A 24,270-nucleotide genomic window follows, 5' to 3' on the forward strand; every position below is an offset into this window, starting at 1 on the left:
AGGGATCTTTCATCCCCCACCGCCAAACAAGTGAGTCATGTGCCACCCGACTCAGCCTGCCCGCCGCCCGCTGCTTATCATTTGCAAACAATGCAGGGCAATGGTCTGGCTGCTTACAGCAGGGAAGTGCAGTGGAGGCTTCAGATGGCGGCTGGGCGCTTTGATGATGTTTACTCCTGACAACTCTGTCTGCACTGCATGCACTTACCTGCCCCTCAGCCGCCCCAAACACTGCTGAAATTCTGGTGCCCTAGGCCAGGGCCTAGGTTGGCTTGCCAGAAATCCGGCCCTGGCGTGATGTGCTGGTGCTGCTTAACCCACTGCTGGACGCTTGAGAGGTCATCCAAGTAATTATCTGGTCCTGTTCTTTTGGATTTGTGAGGGTTGTTGTCCTGGACAACATGGGCGGTATTGAGTGGGTTTTCTTTGGTGCTCCCCTGTGGCCTGTACGTGAACCGTCAGGGGAAACACCTCTTCCCTTGCCCCTTCCTCTTTCACCGGATTTCTTCCTCATTTCACTTATCCTTACAGTACACGCTGACTGGCAGCAGTACAGTGGCAGTACAGAAATGCTATACAGTACCACTATTCCCAGCAGCGACACAGAGCACAATGCTATACAGTGGCGGGTGAGCGGTGTACTACTGTTCCCAGGCCCAGCAGACACAGAGTGGAAGTAAACACAATGCTATATAGTCTGGCTGAGCGGTGTACACAGAGTGGCAGTACACACAATGCTATATAGTCTGGCTAAGCCGTGTACACAGAGTGTCAGAAAACACAATGCTATATATAGCGTGGCTGAGCGAGGTGCACAGTGGCAGTACACACAATGCTATATTAGTCAGGCTAAGCCGTGTACACAGAGTGTCAGAAAGCACAATGCTATATATAGCGTGGCTGAGCGAGGTGCACAGTGGCAGTACACACAATGCTATATAGTCAGGCTAAGCCGTGTACACAGAGTGTCAGAAAACACAATGCTATATATAGCGTGGCTGAGCGAGGTGCACAGTGGCAGTACACACAATGCTATATAGTCAGGCTAAGCCGTGTACACAGAGTGTCAGAAAACACAATGCTATATATAGCGTGGCTGAGCGAGGTGCACAGTGGCAGTACACACAATGCTATATAGTCAGGCTAAGCCGTGTACACAGAGTGTCAGAAAACACAATGCTATATATAGAGTGGCTGAGCGAGGTGCACAGTGGCAGTACACACAATGCTATATTAGTCAGGCTAAGCCGTGTACACAGAGTGTCAGAAAACACAATGCTATATATATAGCGTGGCTGAGCGAGGTGCACAGTGGCAGTACACACAATGCTATATATAGCGTGGCTGAGCGAGGTGCACAGTGGCAGTACACACAATGCTATATATAGCGTGGCTGAGCGAGGTGCACAGTGGCAGTACACACAATGCTATATATAGCGTGGCTGAGCGAGGTGCACAGTGGCAGTACACACAATGCTATATTAGTCAGGCTAAGCCGTGTACACAGAGTGTCAGTAAACACAATGCTATATATATAGCGTGGCTGAGCGAGGTGCACAGTGGCAGTACACACAATGCTATATATAGCGTGGCTGAGCGAGGTGCACAGTGGCAGTACACACAATGCTATATATAGCGTGGCTGAGCGAGGTGCACAGTGGCAGTACACACAATGCTATATATAGCGTGGCTGAGCGAGGTGCACAGTGGCAGTACACACAATGCTATATATAGCGTGGCTGAGCGAGGTGCACAGTGGCAGTACACACAATGCTATATATAGCGTGGCTGAGCGAGGTGCACAGTGGCAGTACACACAATGCTATATATAGCGTGGCTGAGCGAGGTGCACAGTGGCAGTACACACAATGCTATATTAGTCAGGCTAAGCCGTGTACACAGAGTGTCAGAAAACACAATGCTATATATATAGCGTGGCTGAGCGAGGTGCACAGTGGCAGTACACACAATGCTATATATAGCGTGGCTGAGCGAGGTGCACAGTGGCAGTACACACAATACTATATATAGCGTGGCTGAGCGAGGTGCACAGTGGCAGTACACACAATGCTATATATAGCGTGGCTGAGCGAGGTGCACAGTGGCAGTACACACAATGCTATATTAGTCAGGCTAAGCCGTGTACACAGAGTGTCAGAAAACACAATGCTATATATATAGCGTGGCTGAGCGAGGTGCACAGTGGCAGTACACACAATGCTATATATAGCGTGGCTGAGCGAGGTGCACAGTGGCAGTACACACAATGCTATATATAGCGTGGCTGAGCGAGGTGCACAGTGGCAGTACACACAATGCTATATTAGTCAGGCTAAGCCGTGTACACAGAGTGTCAGAAAACACAATGCTATATATATAGCGTGGCTGAGCGAGGTGCACAGTGGCAGTACACACAATGCTATATATAGCGTGGCTGAGCGAGGTGCACAGTGGCAGTACACACAATGCTATATATAGCGTGGCTGAGCGAGGTGCACAGTGGCAGTACACACAATGCTATATTAGTCAGGCTAAGCCGTGTACACAGAGTGTCAGAAAACACAATGCTATATATATAGCGTGACTGAGCGAGGTACACAGTGGCAGTAAACAATGCTATATATAGTGTGGCTGAGCGAGCGGTGTACTACTGTTCCCAGCAGCGACACACAATGACTGGGGGGGACCCTGGCTAGCGTGGCTGGAGAGCGAACTACCCTGCCTGCCTACCCAAAGCTAAACCCACAGACAAATGGCGGAGATATGACGTGGTTCGGGTATTTATTTACCCGAACCACGTGACCGTTCGGCCAATCAGAGCGCGTTCGGGCCCGAACCACGTGACCCGTTCGGCCAATCACAGCGCTAGCCGAACGTTCGGGGAACGTTCGGCCATGCGCTCTTAGTTCGGTCATGTGGCCGAACGGTTTGGCCGAGCACCGTCAGGTGTTCGGCCGAACTCGAACATCACCCGAACAGGGTGATGTTCTGCAGAACCCGAACAGTGGCGAACACTGTTCGCCCAACACTAGTGCGCACCAGTAAAGCACGGCCGTCACTACACAAACAGCTGTTTGCGGTGCGTTACACGATGAGTTTGGTGTGTCAGTGTGAAGCAGTACCTTAATTACACTACCTGATTGATGTATACACATGCAAGATGTTTGAAAGCACTTTAGGCCTGTCATTTAGCATTCAATGTGATTTCTGCCCTTAAAACGCTGCTTTGCGTCAAATCCAGATTTTTCCCGGGGAATTTTGGCATGTATCCCACTCCGCCATCCCCCCCTCCAGGTGTTAGACCCCTTGAAACATCTTTTCCATCACTTTTGTGGCCAGCATAATTATTTTTTTTTTCAAAGTTCGCATCCCCATTGAAGTCTATTGCGGTTCGCGAACTTTAACGCGAACCGAACCTTTCGCGAAAGTTCGCGAACCCGGTTCGCGAACCGAAAATCGGAGGTTCGGCCCAACACTAAACAGGGTATACGATGCATGATCATGTGATTTTTCAGACATCCAGCAACTCAAGTCCGAGTTAGGCCACATACAGACATCAGACCATAGTCTTTGGAAAATGAAAGATCACAGACCAATCTTACCACCCTTCCTGTAGTATAAGAGCCATACTCTACACAGTCTTTTCTATGGAGCTGAACTCCACATCAGAAAAAAATCTTGGCAAGATGCTGCACACACAGATGCTGTACAGACACAAAAGATCAGTATCTGCAAAAGATCTGTTCCTGCCAAAAATCCATTCCTGCAAATTGCAATGATAGTCTATGAGATCTGCAGATCATCATACACACATGATTTAACTGACATTCATCTGCAGATCAGATCCACCAGGATGGATTTTCAGATCTGCAGATGAATGTCAGTTAAATCATGTGTGTATGATGATCTGCAGATCTCATAGACTACCATTGCAATTTGCAGGAATGGATTTTTGGCAGGAACAGATCTTTTGCAGATACTGATCTTTTGTGTCTGTACAGCATCTGTGTGTGCAGCATCTTGCCAAGATTTTTTTCTGATGGGGAGTTCAGCTCCATAGAAAAGACTGTGTAGAGTATGGCTCTTATACTACAGGAAGGGTGGTAAGATTGGTCTGTGATCTTTCATTTTCCAAAGACTATGGTCTGATGTCTGTATGTGGCCTTAGTCCATCAGAAGGGTGACATAGCTGGAGTTGCAAGATCAAGAAGGACACACTGAGAAGGGGGAGGGGAGATGCTGCCAACGGCTTACAATATTAATTATAGTTTTAAAATAACACATGATACTGTAATTAAAACCCATGTATTTTATTTGCACATTTGTCCTGGCTATTACACCGTTTAACCTCTTGAGGACCGCAGTGTTAAACCCCCCCAAAGACCAGGCCATTTTTCACTTAATAGGCCACTGCAGCTTTAAGGCCTCACTGCAGGGCCATCCAACTCAGCACACAAGTGACCCCCCCCCCCCCTTCCTTTTTTCCCCCACCAATAGAGCTTTCTGTTGGTCGGGTCTGATCATCTTCCCCAGATGTTTATTATTTTTTTTTATAAATATTTGTTTTATTATTTTTTAAATAAATATGCCCATTTTTTTTATTTTTGTAGTCCCCCCTCCCTCCCTCCGCCAGCCAATCAGTGTGATCAGCTGTAATAGGCTTCAGCCTATGACAGCCGATCACTTCCCTGCTTCTGGAGGGGACAGATGTGTCACACGGCTGTCCCCAGTACAGCGCTGCCTTAGAGTGCACCACTGTACAGCAATAAAAGATGGCGGTTTCGCAGTCTAACAGTCTGAGCTCCGCCATCAGAGCAAAGATGCGTGCGCAGCAGGGATGCGCGCACATTGGCACACGCAATCGCCCACAAACCACGCCACAAGGACCTTACGCCGATTGACGTTAGGTAGTCCTGGGGCTGCTGCTGCGTCTACACCTATTGGTGTGACGTGGTCGGCAAGTGGTTAAATTATGTCCCTATCACCATGTATGGCGCCCACATGTTATTTGGAAATAAAGGTGTATTTTTTCAGTTTTGTGTCTGTCACTAATTACAAACCCTTTTTTGCAAAGATAACAGTAATATACCCTCATGACATACATTTAAAAAAAAATTGTGTCCCTAAACTATTTATGTTTTTTTTAATTATGCAAATTATTTTTTTGGGGCACAATGGGAAAGTTGGGGAGTTAAGGGGTTAATTTTAATGTGGGATATAAGTAATTTGTATTTTAAAAAATGTATGTAGGTGTAATTGTACTAATTGGCCACAAGATGTCCCCACACCGATTCTTCCTACGCGTACTGTTCATACACAAACAGGAAGTAACGTGAACATGTGTTACTTTTTGTTACAATGACCGCAGGCATCTCATTGATGTCGGCGATCATTGAAACAGAGACTTAGATCAATGAATGGGAAGTGCATTCACATTCACTAATCTCCCCACAAAAAGACAGTGACGAGAACGCGTATGGGAGCGTGCGTGGGAGTGTGCAGCGGCAGTAGATGAATATCTATGTTCATTTGAAGTCCTGTGGGACGTAGATATACTACACTTGGCGCAGTAACTAGTCAACCCCCTTAGTGGTGGCCCATCTTAACCCCCCTTCCCCCAGTGGTACTTAACCCTCCTAGCCCCCCCCCCCCCCCCCCCGGTCATGCTTAACTTTAAATACCTTTCCTCCCCTTGCTCCTAAACCTCCCCCCTGCCTGAGTCTCTGGTGCCCACTATTTGTAGCCACATTGCATAGCGAAAGGCCCCTTTTTTTTTCAGGCGCCTCCGGCTAATTGCAGCAATTAACATTAGCGTCAATGTGTATGCCCTTTTTACCTGCTTCACTGACTGGAGCCAGTTGAACAGAAGTCAAAGGGACGGCACATGCCCTGTTGAACTCCACACTGACATTTTCTGAGTAATTGGGTGAAAATGGTAGTGCAAACCCCCCCCCCCCCCCAAAAAAAAAAAGCATTATGGTAGGCCAGATATCTTTCCTATTGCCTTTAAAACTCTCAGAAACAAACATTCTGTACAGATCACCTGACAGGACCAAATATGTCATCACCTGTGATAAATTTCAGAATGTAAATCAGGGAGAGGAAAGTTTTACAAAGCACAAACACTGATTAAATAATCTATAAATGAATATTGTAAAGAGATAAAAAAAAATAAGCAACTTTATTCATTACATTATTTTCACTACAGTTTCCCTTGGTTGTCACGTCCAGACGGCTGCTGTAGCTCTGCTGCATGCTCCTGCGTGCTCCCGCGTGCTTCCGTGCTGCCCCGTTAGTCCGGAGATCAATGAATACATAGTTCCCATTCATTGATCTAAGTCCCGGCAGAAACACCGATGGCTTCTTATCAGAAGTCGCAGTCTTTCTGATAAAAAAAAAGTTTCCTGTCCTCCCTATACTTCCTGGAAGCGAAAGCGTTCACTTCCAGGACAAAAAAAAAATTGACTGTGGCCAAATAGTAAAACAACATCCACATTCATTTTTTATTAAATAAACACATATTATTACATTTAAAATAAACTGTTTAACTCCCCCACGAAAAATTTACCAAATACATTTTTTTAATGAAAAAAAAAATTACAAAAAAAAAACAGTTACCTAAGGGTCTGAACTTTTTTTCATATGCATGTGAAGAGGGTGTATTACTAATATTTTTTAAAATTATAAGCTTGTAAATAGTGATGGACGCAAAACTGAAAAAAATGCACCTTTATTTCCAAATCAAATATTGGCATCATACATAGTGATAGGGACATAATTTAAATGGTGGGATAACCGGGACAAATGGGTAAATAAAATACATAGGTTTTAATTATGGTAGCATGTGTTGTTTTATAGCTATAAAGGCCGAAAACTGAAAAATAATGAATATTTTCCATTTTTCTCTTAATATTCCTGTTAAAATGCATTACAAAAAAAATTATACTTAGCAAAATATACCACCCTAATTAGTGGCAGAAAAAAGCCACTAATTAGTGCCAGAAGAAAGCCTAATTAGTGGCAGAAAAAACAAGATATAGATCAATTCATTGTGATAATTAGTGATCAAGTTATTGGCAAATGAATGGGATGTGAAAGTAGCTCGGATGCCTAAGGTGAAAAACGACTGAGGGCTAAAATGGTTAAACCATTAAGTGACATTTGCGCCAATGCTGTACGTTAGGCCAATTTTTAATTAAAGCAATCAACATGTTTGTTTCTATAGATTAGAAACAGATAAGCAGAAAATGGCAGCCTTTGTCTTGTTTTGTCCGCGCAGCCCGCGCTGACCCCGAGTGACGGTAAACACCTGCAGGCTATGATAAGCCATTGTCTGCTACGTGCTGAATAACACAGACCAGGGCTGAAAAAAATCTACAACCACATCCTGCGTTCTATTCATTACACGCCGACTCTCCAAACACAGACGGGTTTTATCGCCTGGTAACAGTGTATCAGTCTTACTATACTTAACTGGTACAATTATCTCTCCTCCGGCTTTCACAGCATCCATTTTGTAACGGGTACATTTTATGTAAGCTGAGCGGCTGAATCGCCTTATCTCAGACATTACAGAAGTGCGGCTCCTGGATAAATTAAACAGGATTATCGGGGCTGTTCGGTTCACCTGAGCGATAGGATCTGCTCGGGGTCCGCCGTAACAAAATAAAAACCGCTCGCACGGGAGCTGAGAATGCTGCTGCTGGTCTTGTTTACAACAGGGAAAGGGCGCCAGAGATAATGGAGGTTTTTTTTTCCGGAATCCTTTATCTTAGAAGTGACAGCAAATTGTAATTTCATTGTAGCAGAGACAATGGAACGGAATGGATTTAGTTATTTTGGAGAATATCGGAGGAGAGGATAAGGACTGCTCAGAAAGGCTGCTGACAGAGTGGCGGGATTACGGCCTGTCAGCCATTCCTGCGTAGTTACTTGTTAGGATGGAGGCACCCATACCTTATTCACTTTGCTACAAGGCACTGTGTATTGACCCGAGGAAGCGGGCTAGTACCCGTGAAATGCATTGTTTGTTTTGTGTTTTGAATAAATACTTTTCCAGTACTACTGGTGCTTATGTCTTCTGGAGAGGTAAGAGATTACCTCTCATTCTTATTTTAACTATTAGAAGTTTAGACATACTTTTACATTTGGGCGCCTCTATGAAGAAGATGGGGCCTTATTTGGCAGCCATGGCCCCAGGATTCTGACCTTTTCTTGTTTTTTTCCATTTTTCCTACCAATTAATCTTGTTTTCCCCCCTGAAGATGTGTAGTGTGGTCGGGTGTAGCCTGGGACGCTGGTGCGGGTCATGGGGAGTGCAGGACCTGGAGTTTTTTCCACCATGCTGACTGGGTTCCTTGTCTGTGCAGGTACAGGCTATGTGTGCTACCCAGGAGGTCAGTGATCCACTGAGGTCAGAAGTCACCATGCTGATCAGGAGACCTTTGGCCTTGCTGGATGTCGGCTCCATGCATCCTTCGGCTGCTGCTCCACAACAGCAGGGACACTTTTGGTTCAGCCCCTCCATGATGCCAGTATCTAATCCGGAAGTAAGGGCCGCCGTGGCCGGATGCTTCTGTGACAGCCAGATTATCTTGACCAGCCCTGTTGAATGCTGCCCAGGAGTCGAAATTCACCACAGAAACACTACTGCACCTTTTGAACTTGAACACCTTCCCTAGCACTACCAGATGTCAGCAATGGGGATCCTCAGCAGTGTCAGCCAACACCGGAGATTTCTTTTATGAATAACTGGGTCGTTGCTGCTAAACCTTCGCCTTCCTCTGCCCCCTTACCCACCTGACATCCACCTATCCTTCCAGAACCTGTATGAGGCAAAACTAATCCTGGGTACAACCTCCCACTTGCACTTGGCAAAATAAATGATTCTGATTCTCTATCCTTACAAGTCTCCAGATAAACCTCCTTTGGAGGTAACAGTATTTTTTTCCCCTAAAAACTATAAACCCAGGAAAGCGACCATCCAGCTTCTGGCAGAACCTGGAAAATCGAGTGGGGACGGTTAATTTCCCGCTGGTTTATAGGGTGGTTGCAGGGATCTGCAACTCACTCTTGTGAGTATAGCTGTATATACTTACAACTTCCCATTTATTAATAATAACTACACTATTGGGCTCCTGGTCTCTCTTGTTTACCTAGATGTTCTTGAGTACAAGGTCGCTACCTGGATCACCGAAACCCTCCTATTCCTTTGTAGTGCCCAGTGACAGCAGGGTATCGGGTCTGAACCCATGCAGGACCATTTGAGTGGATAGCGAGTGGCCACCAGGCACTACACGCAGTGACCAACTGCTGCAACCGTTTCACTTGTCGGAGAAAGGTGTGTAAACCACTGGGAGGAAAAAAGATAAAGGGAGCACAAATGGTGCAGTACGTCACAGGTCAAAAAGTACTTCAGAAATTGCTGAGTTTAAATACTCACAAAGGTAGGTTGCACTAGGGGCAACCGACCACTTCAAGTAGGTGGAGTAACAAAACCCCGACTCCACTCGGGTTTCCAGCAATCCTGGAGATGGTCGCTCTCTTGGAAAAATGCACTCTAGGCCCCGTAGGGCGGTGAGATTCCACCCGAGGTTAAGTGTATGGAACTCCCCTCACTGAAAAGTGGGGGGAGTAAGAAACAGACAAGGAGGAAAGAGGAGACCAATGGATATAAAATATTCTATAAACACTGAAAATAAAAAGAATTGAGGTGGTTTACATCACAGGCGACAACTCACTTTAGGTAGAACTATTTAATAATAATATCAAGCAACGTGTTTCGTGCTATCTTGCCCACTTCCTCAGGCCAAATAAAGTGCAGCTGCAGTCAAATAGCCACATTCGAGGCAGCAGAACCGCGATTTGAGGCAATGAGAGTAAAGTTGGGCACAAGGAGGGACACGATAAAATAGCGTCCGCTATTTTGTCAGACGCCTCCCTGTGACCAAATTTCCTCTCATTGCCACAAATTGAGGCTTTTATAGTGGGAGCCCATGGCGCCACCCTTTTTTCCTGTTATGCCTAGAGAGAGGTCCTGTACCAGGATGGTTTTTTAGGCCTAATAGTGAAACTACTATCTCACCCTGTAAGAATTGGCACTCACTCTTTGGATAGACTCTCTGCTGGATAGGTTCAACAGTGCTTTGGGGCCATCTAGACTGCCCTCCCCTTATCCAGAAATCTCCTTCATATTATTGGTGTAAGAATATAACTACCGTTCACACAGATAGTTTTGTGGGTTTTTAACATTCCCAAAAAGTGAAATGTTATGGATAACTGCCTGTCCTGAGATAACAACTGGGGGAGGGCGGCTAAGGCATTGTGTGTGTGTGTGGGGGGGGATTATTGACCTTCCCTGCAATACAGGACCCTTTCCTCCATATTAAAAAACTATCAGCAGGCAGCAATTTTACTGATCTGCTCTGTTGTAGCGTACACAAAAAAATGCATGAAAATGCATAGAAAAATAGAACAATGCAAACAAAAAAAAACTATCTGGAAAACGCCTGTGTTTTAATGCAGCACAAATGTGGGTAAGGTGGCCTAACACTTGTACAGCACTTTTCTCCTGTCTGACTAAGAGGGGTTAATTCACTAAGACAAATAGCATGCCTTATCAGAGTTAACATACCTTATCATAGTTAACATGTCTTATCAGAGTAGCATATCAAGCGCTACGAACTTATGCCTGCTAATTGGCAATGACGAGTGCTTCACCCATCCTGCCCTGAGCCTCTGCGGGTCCAGTCACTTTAAAGAACATTATGCCCGAGTTTGCTTGGCCCAATAGGCTGCCAAGTGACAGGCAGCCTATTGGGCCAATCAAAGTGCGGGGATAATGTCCTTTAAAGTGATTGGACCCGCAGTGGCTCAGGGCAGGATGAGTGAAGCTCTTGTCATTGCCAATTAGCAGGCATACGTTCGTAGCACTCGCTATGCTACTCTGATAAGACATGTTCACTCTGATAAGGCATGTCAACTCTGATAGGCATGCTATTTGTCTTAGTGAATCAAGCCCAGAGTATTTTAGCACTGAAGCCACTAGTAGCAGGGTTGGCGCTGCCATTAAGACAAACGGGGCAATTGGCCCAGGGTCCCCGAGCACTGACGGTCCCCCCACGCTGATGGACCCCTCCAATGTCTTTAGTCCCCTTGTGCTCTCCTGCATGATTTGTGTCTTCCAAACATTCCCCTTCTTCAAAGTCTACCTCCACCGTGTACTCCCTTAGGCCCTTCAGGTTTATAACTTACCTGTCCCAGCATGCTCCATGTTTTCATCCCCGGTGCTGCCTGCCTCTTCTCAGTGACCTTGCGCACAGGGGCATAGCTATAGCCATAGCAGCTGTAGCAATTGCTATGGGGCCCTAGAGATGAGGGGGTCCAGGTGGTACTTGTTGTGTTAACTATTTACTTTTCCATTTACTTTTCTATTTATCTCTACCCTCTGACTTTGTCGCTGTGCCCATGGACTATACACAGTGTACATTTCATGGAAATGTAAATGGCCCAGTCCACTCATATCCATAGGACAGCCAGGCAACTGGTATTGCTTAAAAAAAAACCGTAACCAAGAATTGAACTTCATCCCATCCCTTTCCCATGAGAAATCTTTTCCTTTTCACAAACGGATCATCAGGGGGGGGGGGGGGGGGGGCTGTATGGCTGATATTGGGGTGAAACCCCTCCCACAATGTGATGTCAGAACTATGGTCCTGACTGAGAACCTTATTGCACTGTGGTAAATAACAGCGGTTTCCAACTGCCAAAAAAGCAAGCAGCATCTCCTTCCACTGACATCACCTGCCAGCAGTAAAAATGTCACCATGTGATAAATGTCAGAATATAAGTCAGAGAGAGGAAAGCTTTTACATTGGGCAACCACTGACTAAATCATTTATAAATAATTATTGTAAAAATGAAGCATTTTTTTTATTACATTATTTTCACTGGACTTCCTCTTTAACAGTGCCTAGATCGAAAGATCCAATGAAAATGTTGCTATGGGTCCCCCTAGTCTCTAGTTATGCCACTGAATATTGGCATAATGACATGCGAGTCATGCCACGGGGTCACTGAGAACAGGCAGGTTGGGCCGAGGTTGAAGATGGAACAAGTGGGTTATAATCCTGAAGGGTCCAGGGGAGCACAAGATCGCAGGAGAATTTGGGAAGGGTGGGTCCAGAACCAAAAATCATGCAGGGGCCCTGGTGCTGAATTTGCTGGGGGGGGGGGGGGTACAGGTTATCTTTGCCCCAGGGCCCCATCCTTCCTTGGACCGGCTCTGCTTAGTTAGTGACTGCAGCTCTCAGGTGCTTTCAGTCTGACAGGACCCCCAGTAGGCTGCCAGACTGCAGCATAGAGAGTCTCGCCAAAGCACTACTCTACTAGTGTTGATCGTAATTGGGCAATTTGGCTTTTGTGAATTTTTGCAATTACAATTCTGATCATAATCATGATTTCATGGGTAATCTTGATTTCTCGTAATTTTCATGTCAGTATGTGTGGGCATGCAAAACACATTTTTGCAAAAATGCATTAAAGTCCAAGAACAGGGAAAAGTTATATAGGTGAAACTTGAGAAATTAGAAATATGGTGCAAATGTCCTTTTATTTCAGTAATTCAACTTAAAGGACAACTGAAGCGAGAGGTATATGGAGGCTGCCATATTTATTTACTTTTAAACAATACCAGTTGCCTGGCAGTCCTATTTGGCTGCAGCAGTGCCTGAATCACACCAGAAACAAGCATGGAGCTAATCTTGTCAGATCTGACAATAATGTCAGAAACACCTGATCTGCTGCATGCTTGTTCAGGGTCTATGGCTGAAAGTATTAGAGGCAGAGGATCAGCAGGACAGCCAGGCAACTGGTATTGCTTAAAAGGAAATACTTATGGCTGCCTTCATATCCCTCTTGTTACAGTACAGATGTCCTTTAAAAGGGGAAAGTAATATATGAAATTGACGTATTGCATGCAGAGTGCGATATATGAAGCCTTTATATGTTCTAATTTTGATGATTAAGGCTTACAGCTTATGAAAACCCCAAAATCAAAATCTCAGACCATTATAATATTGTGAAAATGTTCAATATTCTAAGTCAAAGTGTCAGACTCTAATCAGCTAATTCATCCAAAACACCTGCAAAGGGTTCCAAACCCATAGATTAGTTTCACCGTTTAGGTTGAATTACTGAAATAAATGGACTTTTGCGCAATATTCAAATTTCTTTTGAGTTTCACCCGTATTTTCGTACAATTATGCAATATTAGTTGAAATGGAGCTTGGCAAGCATTTCTGGCTCATGAAACAGGTAGTCCGCTTGCTGCTTTGTTTTTATACACTGTTCAGATTCACTTATCATCTTGGGCTTGATTCACTAAGACAAATAGCATGCCTTATCCGCGTTAACACTACTTATCAGAGATAACACTCCTTATCAAAGTTAACACGCCTTATCAGAGTAGTGGGCACTACGAACCCACAGGGGCTCAGGGCAGGACACGTGGAGCTCTCGTCATTGCCAATTAGCAGGCATAAGTTCGTAGCGTTCGCAATGCTACTCTGATAAGGCGTGTTTACTTTGATAAGGAGTGTTAACTAAGATAAGGCATGTTATTTGTCTTAAGCAGGCCATACACTTGTCGATTTTAGCCATCGATCGACAGCCAATTCAACAGTTTTGATCGAATTGGCTAGAATTCGATGCAGCAGAAAGCATGATCGATCGGCAGAAAGATCGATTTCTGGCTGATTTTGATCGATTTGATCGACTGGTCTGGACAGAAAATCTGGCCCATAGGGTTGCATTGGATCGAATGGTCCAACACTGCATTTTGATCTAATTTCAATCAATTTCATTCTGAAATCTATTGAAATTTGATTCCTACGGTGTGGCACACATCGGATACATTCCTGTCAGATTCGACCTGACAGGAATCTGACAGAAATCTATCTAATGGTCGAATCTGTTGCAAATCTATAAGTGTATGGCCACCTTTAAAGAATCAAGCCCCTTGACTGTTTTCAGATTTTGCCTTGTTGAGTTTGGGGTTTTATTGGGCCTCCACCAGATCTTAAATTAACTTGAGGTACACTTTAATGCACACCTGTAAGGGGGGGGGGGGGGGGAAGTGCCCCGTTGGCTATGAATAGAGGGAAACCTCTGTATAATTCATAGGCTTCCCCCATTCTCCTTCACCGGGCCGTTCTTGCACTGTGTTTCCCAAATGACCATCGACAAGCCCTTGTTGACAGCTTCTGCATGCGCAGTATCACAGACCCAATCGGCTTTGGCACCGGGCCGTCCTACTGCGCATGCGTAAGACATCTGTGCCAGCAAGGACCCGACAAGGCTCAGATTATTCCAACAAAAGCGGGCCCGTGCTACTGTGCACATGTGGTGCCGCTGCACAACTATAATCTACGGGGGTCTCAGCACTGTCCTTGCGGAGAAGGATCCAGAGTCTTCCCTCTACTGAGGTAAGGATCCAAAATGACAGATTGCAAATCTCACAGGTTTTAACGTGCCTCTGAGCTGCAGAGAAATATGAATCACCCACAAGACCACATAGGCAGGTTTCTAGGTAAGAGTCAGTATCATACCCCATAGGCAGGGGTGTAACTAGAAATCACTAGGCCCCATAGCAAAATTTTGGTTGGGCCGCACTAGATCTCCCTGCTGGTTTAGTGGTACTTCCTCACCCTCATTATATATCTTGGTGGCTTGTTTGGCTAGTGTCATACCCCCCTATTGTATATATTTCTCTGGCATTTACCCCCCCCCCCCCATATACTGTAGCTTTCCCTGGTGCTCTAGTGGTTCCTTCTCCCTCTTAAGATGCTCTCTGGTAGGCTAGTTCAACCTCCCTTATAGTTTTCTGTGGTGGTCTAGTGCTCAAATACCCCCTCCCCCCCCCAAAAAAAAAGCATAGGTTTCTCTAGTGATCTGGTCCTCTTATATCAGTTTCTTTGGAAGTCTAAGGGTTTTCCAACCCTTCATATAGCTTCCCCTCCCTAGTGGTCTAGTGATACCCCTTGCATGCTTACCATCCAGGGATGTATGGCCAGAACTAAAGTTTACTTACTTGTTAGGTCAGGTATTAAGTATTGGCAGTGGTGGAGGCCATGTGAAGAAACAGTCCCTTTTTATGTACTTGCTGTCTGTACAGTCACACAGGTAGTAGCCAGGAAAACAAAGGGGTCACCGGGTTACGGCCCTCCTCGACTAAGGGCCCCGTAGTAGCCACTATGGCTGCTATGCTGATCTCTACATCACTAGTCCAGGGGCCTATGAGAGTTGTATTACAAATGTAGCGTTTCCCTTTAAACCCCTTGATGGGTCGCATTTTCTACATTTCATACACACGGTTTGCTGCCTGGGATCTCAGATCTAAGTTTTAGCTCAGAGTTATTCTAAACCACCAATTTATGTTCTTGTTCTAAAGAAACATTACAAAAACCTCAAACTTCATCCCCCCTGGTCTCAGCAATTAAAGTCACTCGGCGGTAAACGTCTCCTTCAGAAATAATTCATGCTTCCCCCTTACCGGAACGGCTGCAGAGACCGGGCTCTACAATCCTGCCAGTTAAGTCGTAACAAGCGATTGCGCGCAGGCGAACGCCTTCTCCGCAGCCTTTCATGTCCTTGCGAACTCTCACCGCCGGCTGCATCTCATTTCTTCCATCTCCTATTATGCAGGACGACCAATTTCCATACGGCTGAGATTTATATACATCACAGGCGCACACTTCGCTCTCCACCAGCGGATGCAGCTCGCTGTTCTGACATCTGTCCCGCTTCTTGCTCCTGCCTGTAACGAGATTGGCATAGTTTTTCTGAACTGTGGAATAATAGGCATACACAGCAGAAGACATATGTCAACAAAGTGAAAATAAAAGGACTTATTTAAAAGGCTTTTCTGCTCCCTCAGTTAGAGGAAAACCCATTTTATCTGTAACTTCATAACTAGTGGGGATTGTGTCACGGGTAGCTGCACCAATCAGATCCTCCCAACGTCCTTAATAGGACACTTGGTGTTAGGAATGGCTCTGGCATGTTCCTGTATAATACAGGTTCAGCCTGATAACTGTGAATTTCTGAGCCTGCAGCTGTGCAGTAGAGTGAATACATTCTTCTGGGAGAATGCTTCCTGCGAGAAAAAATCACGGAGAACCACAGGATCGATTTATCAAGTAGTTGAATTCGAGTTTTTTGATTGGCCCATCATAAACAGCCTAAACAGGAAGCAAAATGGGAGACAATCAGGGAAGAAAAAGCTGATCACCTGATCCGTCTGTCATAAGCGCATGGAACTGGTGGGCTCATCCTCCAGGGACTTAAAGTAAACCTGAGCCAAACCTTGGGTCAAAAAGAAATGCTTACCTAAGAAGAGGTAAACCTCTGGATCCTATCCTATAGAGGCTTCCTGAGTCCTCCTCGCTTCTGTCCCTGTGAACCCCTAGAAGATCCAAGCCACACCCCTCTTTAAGCACGAGTCCAGCCATTCCTGAGCAGTATGGCAGCGCTCGTGCTTGAAGAGGAGTGCAGTCCTGACCAGATTTCTGACAAGCCCTTGTTGGATATATTTGGGGGATCGGCAAGCGGCAGTGGGAAACAGGAGGATGCCATAGGAAGCCTCTACACAGGAGACTAACCTTGTCTAAGGTAAGTATTTCCTTCATAGGCTCGGGTAGACTTTAACCTCATGGATGGTATGCCCGATACTGTGTGAATGTACTCCATGGTGCGGATTCTGGGCTTCCCCTGAATGCTGTCCATGGTGCTGATTCTGCTTTCCCTGAATGCTGTCCATGGTGCTGATTCTGGGCTTCCCCTGAATGCTTTCCATAGTGCTGATTCTGCTTTCCCTGAATGCTGTCCATGGTGCTGATTCTGCTTTCCCTGAATGCTGTCCATGGTGCTGATTCTGCTTTCCCTGAATGCTGTCCATGGTGCTGATTCTGCTTTCACCTGAATGCTGCCCATGGTGCTGATTCTGCTTTCCCTGAATGCTGTCCATGGTGCTGATTCTGCTTTCACCTGAATGCTGTCCATGGTGCAAGTTCTGCTTTCCCCTGAATGCTGTCCATGGTGCTGTCCAGGGTAGTCTTTATACGCTAATAGACACCCAGTATAACAAGCTAGAACTATTTACTAAAGAAAAACATGCAGATGTAAATCATACACCACCATCAGGAAGTGCAGTTTTCTTAGAACAGAGAGGATCAGAAAGAATACAGGAAATCACAATACCATAGAGATCATTGCAGCACTTCACGTTTAACAGTGACATCTTGTGGTTGCTTTACTATACTGCAGTTTAAAATAATTCTGTTGATACTACCAACAGCTTCAATAATAGTGATTTTTATTACCACCTGTGTGGCAGATTGTGCACATGAATTTCCAGGAATAAAGGGTTCTTAATAAAGTGAATAATAATGTAATAAAAGGTTGCCTGGAAATTTGGGCTCCCAGGAAAGCTTACAGTAGCATATTGGTACATTTACCCATGTTCTACTATTTAAGTTTAAAATATCGGAATGAAATTATGAAATACCAATATTTTACTACAGCTAAACTTAACCCTACTCTAACAAAGAACCCTCCTCCCTGATGCCTAACCCTAACTGCCCTCCCCAGTGCCTAACACTAACCCCCCTCCCCCTGCACAAACACCCTACCTGACGCCTAACCCTAACGCCCCCCCCCCCCCCCCCCCCACACACACACAGACACACCCTACCTGATGCCTAACCCTAACTGTCCCACGCACACAGACACTTAACCTGATGCCTAACCCTAACCCCCCCCCCCCCCCACACACACACACACACCCTACCTGATGTCTAATCCTAACAGTCCCACTCACACAGACACCCTACCTGATGCCTAACCTTAACCACCCCCCCCCCTACACAAGCACCCTCCTGATGCCTAACCCTAACTGTCCCACCCACACAGACACCCTACCTGATGCCTAACCTTAACCACCCCCCCTACACAAGCACCCTCCTGATGCCTAACCCTAACCTCCTCCCCACACCTAACCTGAATAACACCCCCCCTCCCAACCAATTGCCGCCTTCCCCCCACCAAAAAAGGTAAAACCCACAATTTTTGGAGCAGCCCCATAAGCACCTATTTAAATAGCAGCATTGATGGCTAATTTGGGTGCCCAATAAACTAGACCCAGTGCCTGCTATTTATCTGTCACCGCGGCCACCCAAATTTCCCCTCAATAGTTATTTCAAAGGGCCCCTATGGTGGCGTGCAAACTTCCGCCGCTAGCGGGGCGCCCAAATTGCCCGCTTCGTGAGAAATCGCTCATGAGCTACTGCTTCTGAGGAGAAATTCTTCTATAGTGACTGATCAACTATGCTGTGCAGTGTAACCCCGACTGCAGGCGATGTGGTGAGGAGGAACACTTGCTGTCTGCTTTAGTTCACCGGCGATCAGAAAAATGCTGCTGCTAATGCAAGTCATTGGTAGTGTTCACACTGTAGTGATCACCAGTGATTAGCAATTTGCTGATGGTGCATGCAGCATTTTTGAAATGATTGCATTTCAATGTTCTAGAATCACAAGACCCAATCACTCCTAAATCGCTTTCCTGTGCAGTAAAAAAAACAGCTATTTGCTGATCGCCAGCAATCAGGAAGACCAGTGAGAACCTGCCCTTTCACATGGGAGGCTGAAATGCATGCTTGTAGGAAGTAAGGCCTGGTTAACACTGCAAGTAAAAATGTCCCATTTATCAAAGCTGAACAGAACAGATCAATAGGACTCTCTGATGAATGGAACGCAAGATTGTGCGGTACACGTCTTTTGCGAATAAAGCAGATGACGTTAAAGGTCAATGGAATCAATGCTAGCCTATGAGAACTGACGGTGTACGTTCTCAATAGTCTGCTTGCCGTGTTCGGTTCCTGTAATCCACCGCTGCTGCCGCCATCCAATCCGGTCCCTGCACCTAAAAAGCACCAGGAATAATGATCCCAGATCCATAGCAGAAGCATCAGACTCCCACTGGTTTGTAATAGACCAATGGGAATCAACCCTCCCCAGGGTAGATTCTTATTGGTTCACTGAGTAATGTACCAATCAAAAATCCTCCCTGGTGCTTCTGCTAAGGCTCTGGCATATATATACTGGCATTTCTAGTGCAGAGGACCTGAACAGAGGAGCCAACAGCAGCAGATGACCCTGATACACAGTCGTAGGTAGCGAGTGGGTGTGACGAGGGGAGGGAAAGGACCACTAAACACCAGGAACTTGTATAAGGGAGGAAGGAGAATACTAGACATGTGGGAACTGTATAGGGCAGCAGTGGCAAACCTATTGCAGGCGTGACAGAAGTGGCACTCCGAGCCCTCGCTGTTGGCACACAGGCTGCTGGCTGCCACCACTATGTTGCAGAGTTAAATGGTTTTTACATTTTTTCTATTATTAATTATTATTATTAATAAATAATCCCCCTCTTACGCCACCTCCCCTCCAAAAGCCTCCAGTCTAGAACAGCGCAGAGAGGCAGTCAGGTGAAAGAGGACTACTTTTTCACCTGCCGCCTCACTGCGCATTGATACCTCAGTGTTCACCTCCTGACAGTTACCTTATGGTTCTGGCTGGGAACAGCAGCAGAGACAGAGGCGCACTTGAGTAATTGGTAATATCTGCATTTCATACATGGCGTAATTGCTGAATTTCATATGTGGAGGTAATTACTGCATTTTAAATGTAGAGTGGCCTGTAATGTACGAGTTGTTTTTTCTTAACTAAAACCACAGTTTTCTGAGTAAATTGCAGTGTTGGCACTGTGATAAATAAGTGGAGTTTGAGTTGTAGTTTGGGCACTCGGCTTCTAAAAGATTCGCCATCACTGGTATAGGGGATGGAGGACCACTAAACACCAGGGAACTGTATAGAGGAGGGAGAGGGCCACAAGACAACGGGGATCTGTATAGGATAGGGAGAAGGCCACTGGTAATGAGCATAATAACATAATTACGATTACGCAGAATTTTGCGTAATTCACAAAATTACGATTTTGGTCATAATCAAAGATTCATAATTTTGCTAAATTACGTGAAATTTTGCGTTTATGCAGAATTTCCTAATTAAAATTGTTTTCGTAATGGAAACAAATTTGAATTATCGTGATTAATGCAGAAATTCGTTTGTTCTCGAATTTGTGTTCCAGTCCAGAGCCTCCTCATACATTTAAAGTGACAGCACGTGCAGGGGCCTTTGCATTATCAGATATTGCAAGGCCCAAAACCAAGTGTCTCAGCATGACCGCTAAGTGTACCTTGGCAAAGAGCACCTGTGTTAGAAGTGGCTGCAGGTAGAACCTCCTGATACATTTAAAGCGACAGCACGTACAGGGGCCTTTGCAGTATAACTAAATGCAATCAATGAGCGACTTTCCTAAATTTAGTAGTTACTTAAATTTGCATAATTATTATTCAAAACTAAATTACGTTCATTTTTGTAATTAATATAACTGTTTCTATAGAAAACATGAAATTAAGAAATTTCTTGTTGAACACAAATTTGAGCCGAAACGTGAAATTACGTGATGGAAATTTTGCTTATGGAATTTCGAATTACTGTTTCTATGGCAAATACAAAATTACGAATTTGCGACGTAGTGGCAACATTTGCATCCGTAATTACGGAAACTCTAAATTACTCAAATTTCAGCTTAACACTAGGGGCACAAGACACCGGGGAACTATATAGGGAGGGAGGACCACCAAACACCAGGGAACTATATAGACAATGGAGGGAGGCCATTAGACCCCAGTGTGGCCAGTAGGTATTGAGGTTGGACCGGCCCACATTGAAGTTGGACAGGACCACTTTGTATTTGAGTTTGACACCTCTGGTTTAAATGGAAAACGGATCAGTTTTTACAGTATTAGGTTTTCACCTGGGACAGTGTGAGCCTGGCCTTATTCAGACTGATGGGGAGTGAGCAGGCATAGCTGGTCTCTGAAGATCTACAAAGTGGTGCAGCAAGAATTTTCATTTTGCTAAAGCTAGTAGGATTTTTTTTCCAAAACTTTTTTTTTTTCATGCATTATTAGTTTAAACTGATGTTGATCTTGTCGGCAGTAACAACATTATTAAACTGCAGTATAGTAAAGCAACCACAAAATGTCACGGTCTGTAAAATGATGCAATGATCTCTATGGTAATGTGATATCATGTATTCCAGTGCTGGTCGTAATGGAAAAATCTACGCTTACGGATCATTACGCGTAATTTTACGCTATTACGCATTACGCAATTACGGCGTAGGAAATTATCTACGGTACATCACTGTAATTACGCGTAAACGTACGCAATTACGCGTAAGGATACCGTAATGAAGGCGCTTACACTACGATGTTACGCGTAGTGCCGTAATACCCATTAATGCGTATTTTTTGACGCATGCGGACGATATGTACGCAATAGCCGTCAATGTGACAGTTATTGCGTACATATCATTCGTATGCGTCAAAACGTACGCTTATACTGAAGGGCGGGAGAAGAGACTATTGGTTGCTTAGGATGTTGACTGATTGGCTACTCTTAGAAAATGGGAGATTTTACGTTAGTAATTACGCGTAAAATTACGCAAAAGTGTTCGTAAAATTACGCATGCCTAGCAATTACGGTAGACAGTGTAATTACGATACCACTTACGGTCTTACGCGTAAATAATTACGCGTAAGACCGTAAGTTACGCGTAACGCTTACGCGTAAATTTACATTGAATCACGATGCGTAATTACGCTCATGCGTAATTTCGGCCCAGCACTGATGTATTCCCTCTGTGTTCCTCTCTGTTCTAAGTAAGCTGCATTTTCCTGATGGTGGTGTATAATTTACGTCTGCATGTTTTTCTTCAGTAAAGAGTTCTAACTTGTTATATTGGGTGCCCATCTGCCTGTACAGACTAATCTGCTCCATCAGTCCTATTAAATTAAAGTTTAATAATTAAAATAGAAACAAATCTTTAACTACTTGGCATCCAGACCTTATTTTCCACTTATGGACCAGAGCAGTTTTGACAGTTCAGCTATATCCTTATTTAATCAGAAATAACTTTATCCCTACTTATGACACAGAAATGAAATATATATAGTTTTTTTCAAGACAAACTAGGCTTTCATTGTATGTCATTTTTTCCCTCAAACAATTTTGTTTTCTATGAATTTTAATGGGAAAACAAGGAAACAAATTGAAAAAACACATTATTTCTCAGTTTTACCAATTCCAGTTTAAAAAGTGCTACTGTAGATAAATAAAAAACACACATTTTGTTTGGCTATTCTTACCGCTTATCACAAAACTTAGATTATGTTCCGGTCACAATTTATGGTGAAGATATTTGATTCTGAAATAATGCTACAGAGTGTATTTTTCACTATGAACTGAGAAAATAAAAGTATTTTTAATGGTAAAAATCAATCTTATTGGCTCAGGGAACATATATTCCCATTCACAAATTAGTGCTGCAGCAGATAGTGCCAGAAATGTGCACAGGAGCAAGCCCAATCCTGCACAGCACTGCTTCTGCTACAAGACGTATATCTACTGACTCGTGGCTTAGATGAAGTCACAAAGGACGTAGATATACTGTAGTGGTGGATAAAGTAGTTAAAGGACCACTATAAAAAAAATGTAGTATTTAAAGTAAATGTAAACACAAACAATAAGTATGTTCATTCAAAACTAAAATGAGCCATAAATGAATTTTCACATATGTTGCTGTCACTTACAGTAGGTAGTAGAAATCTGACAAAACTGACAGGGTTTTGACTAGTCCATCTCTTCATGGGGGATTCTCAGTATTTCATGTATTCTTTACAAAAGCACTCCCTGGAGAAAAGTTATTTATGGCTGATTTTACTCTGGGAGAAATGTACTTTTTATTTATGTGTTTTTATTTATTTGAAATGTTACAATTTTCCACGATAGTGGTCCTTTAAACTGTAACTTTAAACACACATAAGTATGTCTCTTCTTTTACACCTTCCCAGAGTCCTCCTTTGCATATTCTATTAGACAATGGCACGCCAGCGGGATGGAGATTTACTCAGCGAAATGTTCAGAAATATTTTCATATTAAAGACGGGCAGAGCTGGCGGTAGATCACAGAACAGGAACTGGCTGTCATTATTCTGTCTGTCTAATACGGAGGTTATATACATTATTTATGAGGCTCAATTACACACTGGGAATAAAACAATTACTCTCTCTCCATTTCCAATAAACATCTCCAGCCTTATCCACAATTCACCAGGCCTCTCTGGGCTTCCTTATATTGCGCTAATAGGAATACACGTAATTTATAACACAGCGGGAATGTTTGTATGCGGCCGGCTGCTCGGCTTGCTGAAGCGTGTCTGCAGTGGTGAGTCTAAAGAGGGTCAGAAACGGGCTGATATTGCCCACTGATCCAGTCGCATCGGCTGGTGAAGTGTTGAGGTACCCATACACTTGTCGATTTGCCATCAGATCAACTATCAGATAGACCCTCCCCCCCCCCCCCCTGATCAAATCTATTTCCTGTGCCCCAACGTACTAGCCTACGTGTCGAACCAGCCTACGAGCATAGGTGATTAGAGTAAGTGGTGATTAGATAAGTGGTTAGATTAGTGTTAGGCATTAGGAGGGGGAGGTTAGCGTTAGTAGCTAGAAGGGGGGATATTAGTGTTAGGCAATAGAAATGGTAGGTTGGTTTTAGGCATTAGGAGGGGGGTTAGTGTTAGGCACTGAGGAGGTTAGTGCTAGGGATTAAGAGGGGATTAGTGTTGGGCACTAGGAGGGGGAGTTAGTTTTAGGCAGTAGTAGGGTAGGTTCGTGTTAGGAACTAAGAGGGGGGGGGGGGGGTATTGTTAAGCATTAGGAGGGGGTTAGTGTTAGGCATTATGAGAGGGGTTGGTGTTAGGCATTAGGGGAGAGGTTAGTGTTAGGCATTAGGAGGGGGTTAGTGTTAGGAACTAAGAGGGGGGGTAGTGTTAAGCATTAGGAGGGGGTTAGTGCTTGGCATTAGGAAGGAGGTTAGTGTTAGGCATTAATAGGGAGTTAGTGTTTGGAATTAAGAGGGAGGGTTAGTGTTAAGCATTAGGAGGGGAGGTTAGTAGTAGGCATTAGGAGGGGGTTAGTGTTAGTCATTAGGGGAGAGGGTTAGTGTTAGGCATTAGGAGGGGGTTAATGTTGGGCATTAGAAGGGGGTTAATATTAGGCATTAGGAGGGGGTTAGTGTTAGGC

The 24,270-nt window shown here is 44.5% G+C and overlaps 1 protein-coding gene across 3 annotated transcripts in view; it reads right to left on the minus strand.

Moving 5' to 3' along the window:
- THSD7B (thrombospondin type 1 domain containing 7B) overlaps positions 1-24,270 on the minus strand; it is a 733,248-nt gene that overhangs the window by 273,668 nt on the left and 435,310 nt on the right. For all 3 annotated transcript variants that reach the window (XM_068245888.1, XM_068245890.1, XM_068245889.1), the window contains one exon: positions 15,551-15,814. In XM_068245888.1, the coding sequence (XP_068101989.1) occupies positions 15,551-15,814 (264 nt within the window). The remainder of the gene's footprint in view (positions 1-15,550; positions 15,815-24,270) is intronic.

The sequence above is a fragment of the Hyperolius riggenbachi genome, chromosome 7 (genome assembly GCF_040937935.1).
Source record: "Hyperolius riggenbachi isolate aHypRig1 chromosome 7, aHypRig1.pri, whole genome shotgun sequence".
NCBI classification, from domain to species: domain Eukaryota; kingdom Metazoa; phylum Chordata; class Amphibia; order Anura; family Hyperoliidae; genus Hyperolius; species Hyperolius riggenbachi.